The following is a 19,983-nucleotide window of genomic DNA, read 5'->3' as shown; positions in this document are numbered from 1 at the left end:
ACTGACCATAGGTAAGAGGAGGGGTCCTTTGCTGAGGTCTGTAACTTACCAGCTCTACTGAGGTTGACAGGGTGCTTAGAGGTCAGATCTGGTGGAGAAGCCAGACAGTGACTCCAGAGGAAGAAGTTTCTACACCTCTTCCTGATGCCTCAGGTTTTTATGGGCCTTTCTGATCACATCTTTCCTCTGTACATCCAATCAGAAAGTGAGACTTGATTAGATTTCTAAATGTCCATCAGGTAAATCCTGATTGGATCTTTGCTTATAATCAGGTGATTTAATTGAATCAGATATTCATTCAGGAAGGAATACATGGTAGGAAGGGAGTCAAATATTCAACCATGGATTCACTCTATGAATGCTGACTAAGTTCTACTTAGTCACTTATGGGGGCTCCCCAGGTGGCTCATTGGCAAAGAATCCGCCTGCCAATCTTTTGATTTCCCTTTCAATTTCATCAGTAACCTCCTATGGGGAAAAAGCAAATTGGCAGTGATGATTTTAAGATCCACAAAAAATTTAGGCAACACTGACTTCCCACCTGAGCTTTTACTCCACATTCTCAATGTCACAAGCTGTCTTGTCCCTCTTCTTCCCTCTCTGCCTTCTTTCCTGAATGATGCCTTCTTTCCTGCAAGTTCTCACAGGATTCCTTTAGGAGTAGATTCAGGATGAGTGTCCGGAACCCCCTGAGACTCCTGAACCTGGCAGGGAAGAGCCTACTAACTGATGAGACCTTGTCCATTTCTGCTCTGGAGTATCTGCCCATCGAGCTCTTTCCCCCACTCTTCATGGAAGCATTCTGTGGAAGACGCAGAAAGACCCTAAAGGCCCTGGTGCAAGCCTGGCCCTTTGTCCGCCTGCCTCTGGGGGGCCTGATGCAGACGCCTCATCTGGGAGGTTTTCATTATTTAGAAAAGTATTGGTTATTCTCCATGTGTTTGTGCTTTTCAGAGTTTTTTCTTATAATTGATACCTAGTCTCATAACATTGTGGTCAGAAAAGATACTTGATACGATTTCAATTTTCTTAAATTTACTGAGGTTTGATTTGGGACCCAAGATGTGGTCTATTCTGGAGAATGTTCCATGTGCACTTGAGAAGAAGGTGTATTCTTCTGCATTTGGGTGTAATGTCCTGAAGATATCAATGAGAGCTATCTCATGTAACATATCACTTAAGACTTTTGTTTCCTTATTAATTTTCTGTTTTGATGATCTGTCCATTGGTGTAAGTGGGGTGTTAAAATTTGCTACTATTATTGTGCTACTGTCAAATTCTCCTTTTATGTCTGTTAGTGTTTGTCTTATGTATTGAGGTGTTCCTATGTTGGGTGCGTAGATATTTACAATTGTTATGTCTTCCTGTTGGATTGATCTCTTGATCATTCTGTAGTGTCCTTCCTTATCTCTTGCAATATTCTTTATTTTAAGGTCTATTTTGTCTGATATGAGGATTGCTACTCGAGCTTTCTTTTGATTCCCATTTGCATGCAATATATTTTTCAATCCTCTCACTTTCAGTCTATATGTGTCTTTAGATCTGAAGTGGGTTTCTTGTAGACAGCGTATATATGGGTCATGCTTTTGTATCCATTCAGCCAGCCTGTGTCTTTTGTTTGGAGCTTTTAATCCATTTGCATTTAAAATAATTATTGATGTATATCTATTTATTTACTGCTGGCAGAGTAGAAGGACATGTGCTCATCTTCTCTTTAGAAAGATCTCACATGCTAGCAAAATAATGTTCAAAATTCTCCAAGCCCTGCTTCAGCAGTATGTGAACCATGAGCTTCCAGATGTTCAAGCTGGATTTTAAAAAGGCAGAGGAACCAGAGATCAAATTGCCAACATCCGTTGGATCATCAAAAAAGCAAGAGAGTTCCAGAAAAACATCTATTTCTGCTTTATTGATTACACCAAAGACTTTCACTGTGTGGATAACAACAAACTATGGAAAATTCTTAAAGAGATGGGAGTATTATACCACCTTACCTGCCTTCTGAGAAATCTGTATGCTGGTCAAGAAGCAACAGTTAGATTGGACATGGAACAATAGACTGGTTCCAGATTGGACAAGAAGTATGTTAAGGCTGTATATTGTCACCCTGCTTATTTAACTTTGATGCAGAGTACATCATGCAAAATGCCAGGCTGGATGAAACACAAGCTGGAATCAAGATTGCCAGGAGAAATATCAACAACCTCAGATATGTAGATGACGCCACCCTAATGGCAGAAAGCAAAGAAGAACTGAAGAGCCTCTTGATGAAGGTGAAAGAGGAGAGTGAAAAAATTGGTTCAACATTTAAAAGATGAAGATCATGGCATCCCATCCCATCACTTCATGGCAAATAGATGGGGAAACATTGGAAACAGTGACAAACTTTATTTTTGGGGGGGCTTCAAAATAACTGAAGATGGTGACTGCAGCCATGAAATTAAAAGACACTCTTTGGAAGAAAAGCTATGACTAAACTAGACGGCATATTAAAAAGCAGAGACATTACTTTGCTGACAAAGGTCCATCTAGTCAAAGCTATGGTTTTTCCAGTAGTCACGTTTGGATGTGAAAGTTGGACTATGAAGAAAACTGAGCAGTGAAGAATTGATGCTTTTGACCTGTGGTGTTGGAGAAGACTCTTGAGAGTCCCTTGGACTGCAAGGAGATCCAACCAGTCAATCCTAAAGGAAATCAGTCCTGGTTATTCATTGGAAGGACTGATGCTGAAGCTGAAATTTCAATACTTTGACCCCCTGATGTGAAGAACTGACTTACTGGAAAAGACCCTGGTGCTGGGAAAGATTGAAAGCAGGAGGAGAAGGGGATGACCGAGGAAGAGATGGTTGGATGTCACCATCGACTAGATGGACATGAGTTTTAGCAAGCTCCAGGGGTTGGTGATGGACAGAGAAGGTTGGCATGCTTCAGTCCATGGGGTTGTAAAGAGTCGGACACGACTGAGTGACTAAACTGATTGACTGCATGATACATATGTTCCTATTACCATTTTCTTAATTGTTTGGGGTTTGTTTTTGTATATCTTTTTCCTCTCTTTTCCTGAGTATATAAGTCCCTTTAATATTTGTTGTAAAGCTGGTTTGATGGAACTGAATTCTCTTAATTTTTGCTTCTCTGTAAAGCTTTTGATTTCTCCACCAGTTTTGAATGAGATCCTTGCTGGGTAGAGTTATCTTCACTGTACATTTTTCCCTTTCAGTACTTTACATGTATCCTGCCATTCCCTTCTGGCCTGCAGAGTTTCTGCTGAAAGATAAGCTGTTAAACGTATGGGGTTTCCCTTGCTGCTTTTAATAGTCTTTCTTTGTGTTTAATCTTTGTTAGTTTGATTAGTATTTGCCTTGGTGTGTTTCTCTTTGGGTTTATCCTGTATGGGACTCTTTGTACCTCTTGGACTTGATTGACTATTTCCTTTTCAATGTTGGGAAAATTTTCAACTATCGGTTCAGTTCAGTCACTCATTCATGGCCAGCTCTTTGTGATCCAATGGACTGCAGCACACCAGGCTTCCCTGTCCATCACCAACTCCCAGAGCTTGGTCAAACTCAACTATAATCTCTTCAAACATTCTTTCATACCCTTTCTTTTCTTCTTCTTCTTCTGGGACCCCTATAATTCAAATGTTGGTGCATTTAATCTGTCCCAGAGATCTCTGAGATTATGCTCAGTTCTTTTCATTCTTTTTACTTTATTCTGCTCTTCAGCAGTTATTTCCACATCATTTTATCTTCCCAATCACTAATCCATTCTTCTGCTTCAGATATTCTGCTCTTGATTCCTTCTAGAGTATTTTTAATTTCAGTAATTGTGTTCTTTGTTTCTTCATGTTTATCCTTTAATTCTTCTAAGTCTTTGTTAATTGATTCTTGCAATTCCTTCATTTTATTTTCAAGATTTTGGATCATCTTTCTATCATTATTCTGAATTCTTTTTCAGGTAGTTTGCCTATTTCCTCTTCCTTTATTTGGACTTGTGTGTTTCTAGTTTGTTCCTTCATTTGTGCAGTATTTCTGTGCCTTTTCATTATTTTTTTTTTTTTTAACTTATTGTGTCTGAGGTCTCCTTTTCCCAGGTTTCAAGGCTGAACTCTTTCTTTCTTTTGGTTTCTGCCCTCTTAGGATTGGTCCAGTGGTTTGTGTGAGCTGCATGTAAGGTATAACTTTGTGCTTACATTCTAGTGGGAGGAGGTGAGTTTTATTTTTCCCTCTGATGGACAGGGCTGAGTGAGCTGGTAATCCTGTCTGCTGATGATTGGGTTTGTATTTTTGTCTTATTTGTTGTTTGGATGAGGTGGCCTGCACAGGGTGCTGCTGGTAGTTGGGTGATGCTCAGTCTTATATACAAGTGTTTGCATTTGTGGGAGTTCTCACTCTTTGATACTCCCTAGGGTTAAGATTTCTTTGGTAGTCTAGGGTCTTGGAGTCAGCACTCCCACTTCAAAGGCTTGGGGCTTGATCTCTGGCCAGGAATGGAGATTTCACAGGTGGTTTGTTATGACATTAAATGGGTTTAAAATAAATACCCCAAAATGAGAAACCAAAGACAAATCCCAGACAAATAGCAATTACAAAATCAGGCAAATAATAATTAAAACAACATACACAAAACACATACACCCATAAGCAGAATCAAATAGTCCAATAAAAATAAAGTACAATAGATTGACCCAGTGAACAAAGGAAACCAAAAATGATATCCATCAATTAAGAACAAAACTAACTAAGGCACAAGCTGGAAAACAAAACTAAAGCGAGGTACCAAATTGGAAATAAAAAAATAATGAAAGCAAAGTGAACAAATATGGTGAGAAAAAGAAAGAAAAGAAAGAAAGAATAGAAACGTAAAGTTAAATAGAGGTAGATAAAGAAGATTTATATATATATATATATATATATATATAAAGATTAACTGCAAGAGGAAAAGAACAGTAGGAAAAGCAAACAAAGGAATAAATGTAGAAAAATAATAAGCTGGAAAAGTTTAAAAATTTAAATTAAAAAAATGGAAAAAAGTACAAAAGGAAAACTTTATAGAACTGCAAAAGGGCAACATAGAGGCAGAAGTTTATAACAGAACCAAAAAATATGATTTAAAAAATCTCAAAAGCTTAAATAGGTTTCATAGTGCTAATAAAACCAACAACTACAACAGAGGGAGGAAAAAGGAAAAAAAATCAGAAGAAACTGCAGAAAAAGTCAAAATATAAGATTAATAAATGCTTTTCTTGAGCTTTTGCTGTCAGTGTCCTTTCCCTCGCTGGGCGTTACAGTCTACCTTGCCTCCCTAGGATGCCCTCCAACACTGTACTGGTCTCTGAACATGCTGTGGCGCCAGCTCAAACTCTGATCTGGTCCTAATCCTGTGTGTTCTTGCCTCCACTGTCCACAGCTGTCAGAACAAGTGTGTTTTCTTTTGTGGGAGCTCTCAATGTCCTTTTATATATTCCATAGACAGAGTCTGCCTAGTTGAGCGTGTGGATTTAACCTGCAGCTTGTACAGCTGGTGGGAAGGTTTTGGGTCCTCTTCCTTATCCACACTGCCCATGGGTTTCAATTGTGGTTTCACCTTCACCTCTGTATGTGGGTCATCCACTGGGGTTTGCTCCTGGGGCTGTCCTGGAGGACTTGGGTCTGCCTCAGTGAGTATCAAGTGTGGAAGTGGTGCAGGTGCTTGGGTCGCAGGGGCCCTGGCAGCACCAGGTACTCAGGGGAGGTGGTGGCTAGAGAAGCAGGAAAAATAGTGCTCTAGAAGTGTAAGGCAACCCACTCCAGTATTCTTTCCTGGAGAACCCCACTGACCGAGAAGCCTGGCAAGCCACAGTCCACAGGATCACAAAGAGTTGGACATGACAGAAGCAACCCCACATGCATAGAAGCAAGACTTTTCTTGCCTATGGCAGCTCTGCCCCAGTGAGGGCTGAGCCTGAAGGTGGCACAGCTACTTGGGTCATGGGAACCCTGGCGGCGCCAAGTGTGCAGGGACACGGACTGCCTCAGCTGCAGGAGTTATGGCCCTAACAGAGTCTTTTGGAGCCTCTGGCAGCTGGCGATCAGGCCTCTTTGGCTAGTCTTTCTCCATTGCTCCACTGGTTCAGGCACTTAGAGGGTTCCCTTGCCTGGGGTCCTTCTCTGCTGTTCAGCTCCTCAGGCACATAAATTGGCCACCCTGGCTGGGGTCCCACCCTGTTGTTCGTTGCATCAGGCACCCTGGGTGGGGTCCTACTGTGTTGTTCCATGCATCAGGTGCTTGATGTGCAGCCTTTCTATTGTTCAACTGCCAATGCTGACAGGTGGGGAGAGAGAGGCTATGGTGATGGCCCCACCTCCTATGCATGACTCAGCAGTATTGTCTTGTTTCCGTGGCTGCCTGGCTTTCCTCCATAGGCATTTCTCACCACAATCTCCTCCCTCACATCCCCTTGGTCAGTCTCCCAGCAGTCAACAGCAGCCCTTGCCCTGGGATTGTTCCACAATCCCTAAACTCCAGCTCCTAGCTATTTCACCTTCTAGGTGACCTGCATCCCTGTCTGGGGTAAATAGGGCTGTGGCAAGGATTGCCTGATTCTCATTTGATTTAGGCTGTCAAAGATCAGCTTCTTCACTCTCGGCCTCAAATGTTTCTTCTCTGATCAAGACAATTGCCGCAATGAGGGGATCAGACCCCTGTTTTAGTTCCCCCACCCATCGAGGGCAGGTCCAGTCCTACTAACACTCTGGTTTTTCCCCCTAGTTCCTTCATCCTACTGAATTTTGTGTGGTTCTATATATTCTTTTCCAGTGGTCAGGTACTCCTGCCTACTCTCAGCTGGAGTTCTGCAAGCACTTCTGTGTCTGAAGGTATATTCCTGATGTACAGAGATGTACTCCACTTCCACCTACTCCTCTGCCATCTTGTTTCCAACTGGGGTGTGTTGTTGAGGACATTGAGTATGTTTCCTTTGTTGCTTGTATTAACCAGTAGAAGAAAGTAAGGAAATCAAAAGGAAAAAACTAATAAGGGAATGATGGAATTTCAGATCATAGTCTATGGAGCGCTTTTCACTTGCATCAGTAACTGGAGATTCTGGAGATGTAAACACAGAAAGCATGATAATATCATGGACAACATTTTTTCATTTACAATGAAGGTCTCTTTATTTCTGATCATTTGTACAACTTTGCATACAGAAATAACTCAAACTGAATCATCCAGACATTCAAGTTCATATTTGACTTTATAAACATGTCTCTAAAAGTCCCCAGCAACTACCCAAATCAACACATCCTTCTAGAATCATGCACTCTTGCTGGATCACATTTACTTCTCTCAATCACACTGAGCAGATATCAGAAACCAGGGGTGCATTTTCCCTTCATAATGGACCTATGTCTTAGATTTCAGTTTCCAAGTATCCAGAAGAATGTTTATGATAGAAGGAACCACCTAGGTAGGGTATTTGGAAAAGGAAATGGCCACCCATTCCAGTATTCTTTCCTGGAGAACCCCAGGGACAGAGGAGCCAGGTGGGCTGCTGTCTGTGGGGTCACACAGAGTCAGACATGACTGAAGCGACTTAGCAGCAGCAGTAGGCAGGGTATTGCAGTATTACGCATTGGGACTCAAGTGATTACACATGTCATCACCACAGTGAGGACAGGGGCTGGGGCTAACCCAAATCTTCCTGGGACGTCCTAAGTCTGTAAGGATCTCCCAAAGCTCAGCTTTTAGCTGGGCAAGTCTCTCCTGGTGAAGAATACCCAGAGAACTGTAACTCTCCCGAGGGGCAGGATAAAGCTCTAGACTTAAATCAGACAACCCATCAGTATGACGCAGGAGACGCTCCAGGACAGCCATGGAGATGAGGTTCCCACATATGCTGAGGACCCTGAGTTGGGAGCAGCTGCTCAGGACAGGAAGGATGGCCATAAGGTGGGAGTCCATGATCCCACACAGGTTTAAGTCCAGCTCTTCAAGAGTGCCTGCAACTTTCTCCAGCAGAACTTGGAGGAGCTCAGGACGAAAGTTGGTCAAGGTAACACCGTTCAGATTTAGGCCCTTTAGCTGACAGATGTTCCTACACTGGGACAGATGAATCAAGTCTGATTCTGTAAGCAGGCAGTTGGTTATTGAGATGTTGTACAAGGAGGTCTTCAGACATCTGGAGGGAAAAAAAAGAAAAACTAGCAATTAGATATGGAAAACCAGAGTGATAAGTGATCTCCACTTGAGAGGTAAATGATTGGCCTGAAGCCAAATTTGTTATTACCATCTGATAAAACTCAATACCCAGAATGTCCAGTCTCATTTTACCTAAGTCCTGCCATTTCACTTTGTGACTGGATCAAGCTCAAAGAATCTTGAAAACTCCTTTTCCTCATATGCCAAGCAGAGTACAACATACTCCACTTCCTTAGGAGCATGAATGAAGATAATGGATGCACTAGAAATGCTCAAAGGAGAGCCTGAGACAGTCATCATCAAGTGTGGACATCACTTAATTTTAGTACTGGGAGATGAGATAAATATGCTTTTAATTCAGATCCCTTCAGTCAATGCTTGGGCTCCAGATCCCTGTATCTCTGGCCAGGTCAAGCACTTGGAAGACATGTAGAAACAATAAGACCCCATAGATTGCCCTGGGGCTGCCAAACTTCAGCAACTTCCAACCAGGCATCATCTACAAACCTTCTATCATTGTTCTCTCTCCTTTTGCTTCTGCTTCGTTACCATTAACTTCAGAATCATGCACTTTCAGAATATTACCTTATATGCAACACAAGACCACCTTTAAGGGCTGGGACTTTGACAGGCTTACAGTGGTCACGAATTAGTGACCACAGAGTTTATTTTTAGAAATGCTAAGGTCTGATGTGGTTTTTCCTTGTCAATGACACCTTCACTAACCTGTTTACCTAAGTCATCCGAGATATCTCTTCCCAAAGAAGAAATCACATAAATGTCTGCATTATATTTATGCCCCCTTAATTCATAGATTCCTAACCTGACGTCCCTTTCCAGAGCTTCTATACTGGTTTTCTCACACCTTGATTGCTCCGCTTATGTGTTACCACAGGTCACAGTAGAGCAGCAAATGAGACAGTGCATTTGATATTTCACTATTGTGTTCACTGTTACTCAACCAGAGCTCATCCCCTACCTGAGCATTTGGTTCAGGCGGCCTTCGAGGAAAGCTGGACCTTCCATACGGAGATCCTGGAGGTACTGCAGCCTGAGGATCTGAGAGGTAAATTGCACAAGAGCCTGATGGTCCTGTTCCTCAGCAACAGACCCATGAATCGGGGAGAGAAGGAGTCTCTGAACATTTCTCATCTTGCCCAGGAGAGAAGCAAACTTGGCCAGGGTGGACAGCTCCTGGGTGAGACTCAATTCTACCTCCTGTACACAGTTCAGCTTCACCATACTGAGAATTTTCTTAATATTTTCCTTGGACCTTGAAATAATTTTTATCTTCTTACAGCACAGGTGTATGGAGCCTTTCCATTGCTCCACCCACCTGAGAAGGTAGGTGAGGAATTTGATCGAGGTCTTTGTCTTGAGACAAAGTTCTATGTATACCACCAAGGGAGTCAATGGGTGCTTTGTCCTTGACATGTCCTTAGCCACTGGTGCCATAAGTGAGGTTGCAGACACATGGTCCATGTCTCCAGACCATATGTTCCAGAAGTCCTGGCCAGTATTTCTCAAGTCCAGCACCTGCAGTTTGCATCTCCTGTGGGGAAACAGAAGATCGGGTGAGATTCTTTAAAATATACACTACATGAAACTACAGCCTCAGAATTTAGGCAACATTCTAACTTCCCATCTGTGCTTTTGCTTCACATTCCTGATATCACCTTCTGTCTTTTTTCTTTCCTCTCTTGCTCACTTTCCTCCAGCTCCTTTTCCTCTTCCATCCTTCTCATTATACTTTTGTAAGGTATTTCCCAATGTGATCTCAGCAATGCTCAAAGTTTCTGAGCTTTTTCAGAAGTCTCTGGTCCACCCCTTGGTCATTCACTGTCCCTGACACCAGCAGTGTCTTCTAGGACACCCAAGATCCTACCAAGCTACCTGGTTTGGACTCACCTGGGGTGAACCTTCTGGGCCAACAGGACATCAAGACCACCCAGCACTGCTTGTATGGTTCCTTGGTGAGGCTTCTGCATCAGGCCTCCTAGAGGCAGGCGGGCAAAGGGCCAAGCTTGCACCATGGCCTTCAGGGTCTCACTGTGTCTGCCAGAGAAGGCGGCCATGAATAGTGGTGGGTAGAGCTCCATGGGCAGATACTCCAAAGAGGAGATGGCCAAGGCCTCATCTCTCACTAGGCTCATTGCTGCCAAAGTCACAAGTCTGGGTGGGTTGTAAGCACTCATCATGACTCTTCTTTGAATGGAATCCTGTGAAAACATAAGAGAACAAAGCATTCTTCTCAGGTCAATCATACCCATAAGGGTGGTCTCTCTCCCCATCCCTCAGGGAAATCAAATCAGAGCCAAAGTCATTACCTTGGAAATGATGAACCAGAATGGAAGAAACTCAGTTTGTCTGGCTTCCAGTCTGGATTTGGTAGGCACTAAGCCATAGGTCTGCCCCTCCTGGCACTAGAGCAAGAATCTCTCCAGTATGAAGAATGAAGAAAGGCAACCAGTAGCTCATTCATTTCCTTCCACTGCTTTGCTTAATGTGTTTCCCTGTTGTGCATTTGTATCAGGAGATTGAACAAGCTGACTCCCTTTTTCAAAGGTGAAAACGTAAAGAATCACACAGGGCCCAAATTAAGGGGATAGAAGGTCATGTGGAACTTGAACTTCCATCCTCAGTTCCCACAGGAGATACCTTAAAAGAAATGCCATTTGTACATAGATTAAAACTTTAATGTCAAGAAATAACATTTCAAGCAGTTAGATGTCTTTTATTTTCCAGAAAAACTGCTTGATAAGACATGTAATTGATATAAACCAAAGCCAAAATCAAAATGTTTAGGATGAAGGCAAAGCTACACTTTGAGCCAAAAAGAAAGCCTAAAATTTGTTAACCAAAAGAAAAGAAAGAGGAAAACTCTTCCTGTCATGTCAGACTGCATACCATCTTGCATACCTGTTGGCATTGGCAGAATATCTTCCCTGAAGTTGGTAACTTACCAGATCTGATGTAGTTGTGGGGCTGCTCAGATCGAACCTTGTGGAGAACACAGGCATTGACTCTAGAGTGAAAAGCTTCTGTGTCTCTTCTCTGGTGCTTCAAGCTTTTATAGAACTTTCTAACCACATCTGCCCTCCTTCTAACTGCTAACTTTCAATCACAAGGCACTACCTGATTAGATTCCAGAGTGTCCATCAGGTTAATCCTGATTGGGTTACTGTTAATCTCCTGGTGAATTGATTGAGTCAGACTCTGTTCTTGAAAGAGAAAGAATGGGGTTTGGTGGGGGGTGAGGAATCCAGGACTTATTCCTTGATTCACACCATAAAATTGGATTGAGTTTTGCTAAAATGGACAGTTGTATTTCTGAGTAGGAGAAAGGTTATGAGTTCCTGACATCATACAAAAAACAAAACCAAAAGCAGTGTCCTGAATACATCATTGTTGGGAGATCTTTGGCCAAATAAATTTATTAAATATCAAAATTAAACAGCTTCATAAAGGTAGGGGTGTCATTTCCAAAGGAAACCAAATTAACTCCTTTTGCTTCCAAGTTATCTCTTAAGGATTATATGGGAAGCACAGAGATTGTGAGTGTAATCAGAGAGCAAGAAATGTGCAATTGGAGATGCAGTTGACTATTCAGGCTTAAGTCCTGAGTCTTCTAAAGGATATCTGGTCAAAATCCTAGTGAGTACTAAGGGTGCTTGCTGGGCAGTGTGGCAGTGGCCATTCCTAAAGGGACCCTGTGAATGACTTAAACAGCCTCATGGATGTTTTTTATTTTTTATCTGGAGGAAGACAGACATTAAAGGCTTTTCTTTGGGTGATATTTATAAAATAAACAGGTGTGGCCTAGGAGACAGTCTTCTTTGAGGGTTTTCCTCCTAAAATGTTGAGACCAGGACAGCAAACTGACTTGCAAAGACTAAATCTGAAAACATGAGCAGAGGGAGACGTGACTAGTTAGTTCTGTGAAGGAGTACATTTTCATGTCTAAGAGCAGTGAAGGTGGTCAGTGTCGACTCTGTGCGAACTTAGGGTGAGGAGTGAAATAAGCATGGATCAGTCCCATCTAACCTTGTCCCCAACGTAGCAGCTGCTACCGGTACACATTGTCTTTGCAGTTCTTTCCACAGAGGATGCACCTGAGATGGCAATTAACCCCAGGCATATTCTCTGGACTCATGGAGCAGAACTATAACCACATTGGCCCCTTTTCTAAGTAATTATTGATATTAATTGATAATACTTGACTTACGTTGATACTTATTTTATGAGTAGGGTAAAGACATGACTTGCTGCCCATTTCCCAGTTCACCTGATTGCTGCTGGACCATGTTGGGATGGTTAACAAGGAAACAGGACACCAGCAGGAGACCCTTTGCTACTCCAGGCAGGAGGTGAGGGACAGCACTTAAGTGGTCCTTGGAACAGCTTTGAGGATGTTCTGGGGGCAGAATCAGAAGCACCTTGCTCTTACAAGGAGGTTGAAATGGAAGGATAAAAGAGGCTCCATGGAATCCCCTACAATTTGATTGTGTCTTCCTGAGACTGGGAAGGATGAGGCAGGAGCAAGTATGGAGAAATAAAATAAGTAACCTATTAGGTCACATTAGATTTGAAATAGTGACAGCCTTAAGTAAAAAGAAATATCAAGTACTGAATAGCACCTGAAACAAAATCCTATTCATATAAAATCATACATATACTCACTCAAGAGCTAATGGTAAATGTCTCTTATGAAATTTAAATTTTGTATTTGGTGTGGCAGAATCGTGGGGGTGCAAAGGCAATTCCAGCCCCAACAACATCCCCACCCAAGCCCACAGACCAAGGGAGGTCTCAGGTCTAGAAAAACAAAGTCATGCATTTTCTCCTCTGATATTATAAAGATCATTGTGGGACAGGTTAGAGTTCCAGGCTTAACAGTTTTCTCAAACCAGAGGCTACAGAGTGGCCACATATATATCACACACAAGATTTTAAATAAAATTTGTGACCAGAGACTGAACACCATATTTTACATCACAATTTACTCTCCAGTTCCAGTGTCCCTTGGAGGAAGGATATTTAAAGAAAAATTTAACAACACTGAACCTACCTTCCTGAAGACCTTCTCGCAGCATTCATTCAAAAGCAGTGCACTAATGTGAGGTTCCATGCCCTCCATGTCTCCCTACTCACCTGTCATCCTTCACTAACCCCCCAGCTGGCCCTGAAGGATGTGGGGCTCCTGCCTCCTGTAGGAAGATCCCAGACAATTGGATCTGAGACTGGGGATTTGCACCAGGGAGAGAAGAATTCTGTTCTCCCACAACTTCAGTGGGAAATGGGGGCTGGGGGGTGGTGTTAACTCCCAGGTGGGAGTTGGAGTCCTGGGTCTCAGGAACCACATATACCTAAGCTTTTCCTCCAGTGGCTATGGGAGTGCATATCAAGAATAAACAAAACCCAGCATTAAAATCCAGATTTATGAGCAATCCAAGGCACCTACAGTGTCACAAGAACCCCAAAAACTATTTTTCAAAAAAAGAACTCTCTCAAGGCCCAGGGCATGAAATGAGCTGCAAGAAATTTAATGGGACCTGGCAGTGAGCCTCAAAGTGTTTGTAGGTCAACAGGGCTTAGCCTTCCAATTCAGGCATGAATTCTCTGAACATCCCTAAACCTACAATCACCAACTGGCCCCAGAAGATTTCCAAGAATAAAGAGAAAGTCATTGGATGGGGAATTCTGATTTAGATTTCTTTCACTCCTGCTCCCTGAAGTTAGTGCCAATCAGAAAAACCCTGATCCTGAAGCCAAAGCCAATGTTAAAGAATTGTCAAATTGGCCATCAGAAGACAGACTTTTCCCAGCCAATAGGCTGAACTCCAGGCAGAGACACCCAGGCTTGCTTTTAAAGTGTTGGCTTCCATAATCTAAGCATCACAACTTGGCAGAGGAAACGGCTGGCATGTGAAGCTCTTCATCAGATGTGGCCTTAGATATTGTCTTGATTATGCTTGTGGCCCTGTAATTTACAGAGGGTTTATTCTGCACCAAGTTGTAGGCTCAGTGCTTTTTTCTGAGTTACAGATTACATGGTAATCATTCAATAGAGCGAGAAGATGACTGAAGCTCCAATATTTTGGCCAGCTGATATGAAGACCTGATTCATTGGAAAAGACCCTGATGCTAGGAAAGATGGAGGGCAGGAGGAGAAGGGGGCGACAGAGAATGAGATGGTTGGATGGCATCACTGAATCAATGGACATGAGTTTGAGCAAACTCCAAGAGATGGCAAAGGACAGGGAAGTCTGTTGTGCTACAATCCATTGGTTGAATTTTTAAGGTTAATTAACACACATCCCACAAACAGACTGTATATTTTTTTTATCCCCTGTGTTATACAGTAGGTTCTCATTAGTTATCTACCTTATACATAGTAGTGTGTCCATGTCAATCCCAGTCCCTCAATTTATCCCTCCCATTGTCTTCCTTGTTGTCCATATGTTTGCTATCTACATCTATGTCTCTATTTCTGCTTTACAAGTAAGTCCATTTGTACTATTTTTTCTAGATTCCATATATATTTTGCTCCTGGACATATCCCCAAGGAAAACCATAATTCCAAAAGATACATGCATCCCATTGTTCATTGCAGTGCTATTTACAATAACCAGGACGTAGAAGTAAACTAAATGCCTATCAACGGAGAAGAGGTTAAAGAAGATGTGACATATATATGACAGAATGTTGCTCAGCCTTAAAAAAGGAAGAAAATAGTACCACATGCATAGATATGGATGGAACTAGAGTCTGTCATACAGAATGAAGTAATTCAGAAAGAGGAAAATCAGATTTTATTTCAAAATTTATTCCCTAATGTCCTTTGGGAAAAAAAATAGTAAAAGAAACATGTAGCATCACTGATGCACCTTTTTAAAGGGCATCACTCAGCATTAACTCAGAAACAGCTTCTCTGATGTGGGCTCCCTTGCCCTCCAGGTCTCCTGGCCTCCACCTATGGTCCTTCACTCACCCACCACCTGGCCCTGGGGATATGAGATTTCTGTCTCTTGCAGGAAGATGCCAGGCAGTTTGACCTGAGACTGGAGGTTTATACCAGAGAGAGAAGAAAACTGTTCTCTGTAGTGAGCGATGGGTGAGAAGACCTCCAAGTGGGAGTTGGGGGCTTGGGTTTCAGAAACAGCATGCAGCCAAGCTTCTTCTCCAGTGGCTGTGGGAGTCCAAGTCCAGGAAAACATGACCCAGCAGGAAAGTCAGGCTCAGGAATCACCCAGGGTAGCTACTGTGTCACAGGACCCTCAGAAACAATCTCTATCTCAAACAAAGATCCTGAAATCCAGACTCTGAATTGAGCTGTGAGCAAGGTAATGTCTGGCCAGAACTGGGACCTTGGAGTAAGCTCCAAATGGTTTGTAGGTCAACAAGGCTTAGTCTTTCCATTTAAGCATGACTTATCCTAGCATCTGTATACCTACACCTGTACGCACAGATGGTTTCTAAGAAAGAATAGAAAGTTGCTGGATGGAGAAGTCTGATTTAGATTTTCTTTCACATCTGCTCCCTAGATTAGTGCAAATCAGAGAAATCCTGAGTCTAAGTCATATAGGTGCATGTGTGCATGTTTGCCACTCCATGGACTGTAACCTGCTAGGCTCCTTGTCCATGGAATTTTTCAGGCAAGAACACTGGAGAAGGTTGCCATTTCCTACTCCAGGGGTCTTCCAAACCCAGGGATGGAACCTCTGCCTCTTGGGTCTTTTGCATTGCAGGCAGATTCTTTACCACTGGACCACCTGGGAGCCTGAGCCATAGCCAACTATAGGTAATTGTCCAGTTGGCCACCAGGCTTGTCCCAGTCAATGAGCTGAACTTGGTTCCCTGGGTTTTCTCTTAAGGTACTTGTTTCTAGAATCAAAACAACACAGTTTGGAAGAGGGGATGGCTGGCATGTGAGACTCTGCCTCAGGTTCTGGTTGTCCCTGTGGCCTTGGCTATTTCAAGGCTTGTGGTCTTTGAATGTCAGATAGCCCTGCCATTTATGGAGGATTTATTCTGCACCAAACTCTGGGCTTAGTGTTTTTATCTGAGTCCAGGATGGTACCCATTCAGTAGAGAAGAGAGAGATTCAGAGAGCGGCAGTAACTTCTTCCAAGGCACACAGCCTCTAAGTCATAGAACTGGAAGTTCTTTTTGTTGATGCTCTTAAATACTGCACTGTGCCAGCAGTGTTCTACCTACTTTGAGCTTTGTAATAAAATCCTGGAGTCACAGGCATTTCACTTCCAGGAGGAAGTTTGAAGGAGCATGAAATTTAGATTTTCTCCATATTGTTTTCTTTGAAGAATCTATTATTCCAAAAACTGTACAGATAAAATAACAATGGAGTAGCTCCACCTGCTACAGTGGCTCTCAGTGTCTTGTCCCCCAACCAGCAGCATCAACATCAATTAAGAACTTTATAAAATTTTATTTTTAAAGATTTATTTTACCATTTATTTTATTTTTGGCTGTGGTGGGTCTTCACTGCTGCTCTCGGGCTTTTTCTAGCTGCAGAGAGTGGGGCTACACTCTAGTTTTTTACGTGCCTGCTATTTCTGCGGTGGCATTCCTTGCGTGGAGTACAAGCTCTAAGCAATCTGACTTCAGCTGTTGTGGCTTCTACAACAACTCATGTTGTAGAATTCATTGGCTCTAGATCACTGGCTCAGTAATAATCAATGAAAGGTGGGACCTTCTCAGACCAGGGGTCAAATTAGTGTCCCCTGCATTGTAAGGCAGGTTCTTAACCATTGGGCCATCAGGGAAGCCCTGAGAACTTTTTAAAAAGTGACTTTTGAGCCCCACACCAAACCTACTGATCCAGAAACTCAGAGGGTGAGACCAATATCAGTGCTTGAATAAGCACTTCCCCTAATCCCTACCACATCTGCCAAAGAGACTGAGCTTCCTCGCTTTGAGAGTCCAGGGGAAACAGGAATGTAGGATGAAGGTCCCCTCTGGCTCAGCTCCACCCTCATTTCTACTCTTTTAGAGCTATTTGTCAGGCAGCCCAATTGTTAACCTGGCAGCAAACTTTTAGTCTTATGTTTGAACGCTTAGTAATCTGACTCACATACTTCCAGTTAGTGCAGGGTTAACAGTCAGTGTTAGACTGTGTGTGTGTGTGTGTGTGTGCGTGTGTGTGTGTGTGTGTATGTGTGTGTCTATAAGTTCATAGAGCACTGGGATCCATTCAGTCCCACCTCAACCCCCAACCATTGTCCTCCACCTTCTCAACTGCCCAGAAAGGAATAGATGGGTTGAGGTCTAAGTGATGGAACAGGTACTAAGCCAGAGGACTCCTGCCTGGTTCCAGGATGCAGATTGATCATGCCTATCCCCTAAATATGCATATCCTTATCCCTGGAATATGTGAATTAGATCATTTACATTCAGGGGGAACTTTGCAGTTGTGATGAACTTTTTTGAGATATGGAGGTGAGGCTGATTATCCAGTGAGCCATATGTAATCACAGGGTCCTTACAGAGAGGGAGACAGGAAGGAAAGAAGATGCTATACTGCTAGCTTTGGAAATGGAGGAAGAGGTCAGGAGCCAAGGAATGCAGGTGCTTCCTGGAAGACAAGGAAACAACTAGCTCCTAGAGCCTCCAGAGGGAGCACAGAATGTCCTATGGACTTCTCATTTCTAGAGCTCTAATGAAATAAACCTGTGTTGCTTTAAGACACTGGAGCTTTTGTTTTTTGTTACAGCTGCAGTTGGACTTAATACACCATCTTTCTGGGACTTCAGCAAACCTCTGAAGCTCCTTCCCAACTGTGCCAGCACATGCCATTTCTACAGTCTGCATCACCCAGTCCTCCCTCCCAAATGTCCCTGCACCTAGATGGTCCCTCTCAGCATTCTAGTCTCAGCATAAATGTTTCCTCTTCAAGGAAGCTGTCCCTGATTAGGTCATGTCCTCATAACCCCATTGCTGCTATCACCTGCCCCTTCACTTCAGCACACCCCCAGGGAACTCCCTTAGGACCCACTGACCTACAAAGTACCCACTTCTGTAAGCCTGCCCCCCTGACATCACACTCTCACATCAGTATTTGCTTAACATCCCTTTCCTTCTGGACTGAAGGCCAGAGTCTGGCTTGACCATGGCTCAGTAGATGTTTGTGGGATGAATGGATGGTGCAGGAGGTGTGAGGAGGCCAGCTGACTTCATCTCAGCTGTCACTGTGTCTTCACCCCAAACTTTCTCTCTTTCCTATTCTCCCATCAGTCATTCATTCAATGAACATTACTCATTGAGGGTCTGTAACATGTTTTGAGAACTTGGAGTCATGTTATATCTCTGGGTCTAAGTTTTCTCTTGTGTGAAATGGAGGTAATGCAGGTCCCTCCAGTTTCTCCTGATATTCAAGCCTGTCTTCTGCAAACTCATGATACTCCTTGTTTGACACTTCTTTATTTGTGGGCTGGTAAAGAAAGGAACCTATAGATTTGAAGGAAGTGGGTGCGTGCATGCATGTTCAGTCATGCCTGAGGGGTATAGCCCAACAGGCTCCTCTGTCCATCAATTTTCCAAGCAACAATACTGGAGCAAGTTGCCATTTCCTCTTCTAGGGGAATTTCATGACTTAGGGATCAAACCCAAGTCTCTTGGGTCTCCTGTATTGGCAGGCAGGTTCCTTACCACTGCATGAACTGGGAAGATTTGGAAGAGGGGCAGGAACAATACAACACAGACCGTGACTCCAAGACTTCAAAGACTGTCCTCTTTAAAACTGGGAGTGTATCTGCAGCCACTTGCTCTCTGAGTGTGATAGACCTCTAGGTGATTCACACTGAGCTGTGATGATGTGGCAGTTTTCAGAAGTGTGGGACATGCTGGGAGCAAGGACTGATAGTGAAAAGTGAAAGTCATTCCATCGTGTTTGACTCTTTGTGACCCCATGAACTATAGAGTCCATGGAATTCTCCAGACCAGAATACTGGAGTGGGTAGCCTTTCCCTTTTCCAGGGGATCTTCCCAACCCAGGGATCAAACCCAGGTCTCCCACATGGCAGGCAGATTCTTTACCAGCTGAGTCACAAGTGAAACCCAAGAATACTGGAATGGGTAGCCTATCCCTTCTCCAGCAGATCTCCCCAACCCAGGAATCGAACTGGGGTCTCCTGCATTGCAGGTGTATTCTTTACCAACTGAGCTATCAGGGAAGTCCCCCAAGGACTGATATGGAAGCTCTAAATGTAGCCAGACTCCAAGTAGGCCATTCAAGGAATTGGGAACATGGAGGGTATTCAGGGGACCTTTCCTGCCTGAGAAGTAATCACCTGTGAAGTTGTGACAGAGAAACTCAGACACAGACACAGATGTCAGTGGTAAAGTTAACTTCTATTCAAAACTATACAATACAGGAAAATATACCCCATTATGTAAATGGACTTCATTCACAATTCAACAAGTATGGATTCAATACCAAGAAACAGGGTTTTGCTGGCTGGTAAATTCTGAGGAGATGATATCACTTCTGGGAGGAATTCTGGCTAAACCAATCTTCTTGCTGAACATCTTATCAGATAACAAGAGTGGACAGTGAGGAATTCTGATAACATTTTGGGGGTGATCTGATATTAAGAGTGTGGTTTCTTCCTAAAGAGAGTTATGATTGTTATTCAAAGTGAATTTTATGTGAAAACCTTCAGACACTCCTGGGAGAAGTTCAGGAACCTGAATAATTGTTGATCAAACAAAGAATTGTTTTAGTTGAGAGGATTTTGTTGGGGCACTGGGTGGACTGAGCAAACACTGATGTAGTGAAGTGTGTGGCCA

General features: G+C 43.0%; 1 protein-coding gene across 1 annotated transcript; it reads right to left on the bottom strand.

Annotated features, from left to right (window-relative positions):
* Positions 1–7,605: 7,605 nt before the first annotated feature.
* Positions 7,606–10,373, bottom strand: LOC133068862 (PRAME family member 8-like). The gene is made up of 4 exons (XM_061159795.1): positions 10,087–10,373; positions 9,577–9,730; positions 9,158–9,396; positions 7,606–8,158 (listed from the first exon to the last, which is right to left on the bottom strand). Exons 1-4 carry the CDS (start codon positions 10,371–10,373, stop codon positions 7,606–7,608), a joined length of 1,233 nt encoding a protein of 410 aa, XP_061015778.1.
* Positions 10,374–19,983: the final 9,610 nt, after the last annotated feature.

Source organism: Dama dama, chromosome 14 (assembly GCF_033118175.1).
Source record: "Dama dama isolate Ldn47 chromosome 14, ASM3311817v1, whole genome shotgun sequence".
Taxonomy (NCBI): domain Eukaryota; kingdom Metazoa; phylum Chordata; class Mammalia; order Artiodactyla; family Cervidae; genus Dama; species Dama dama.
This window is presented reverse-complemented; position numbering and strand designations above follow the sequence as displayed.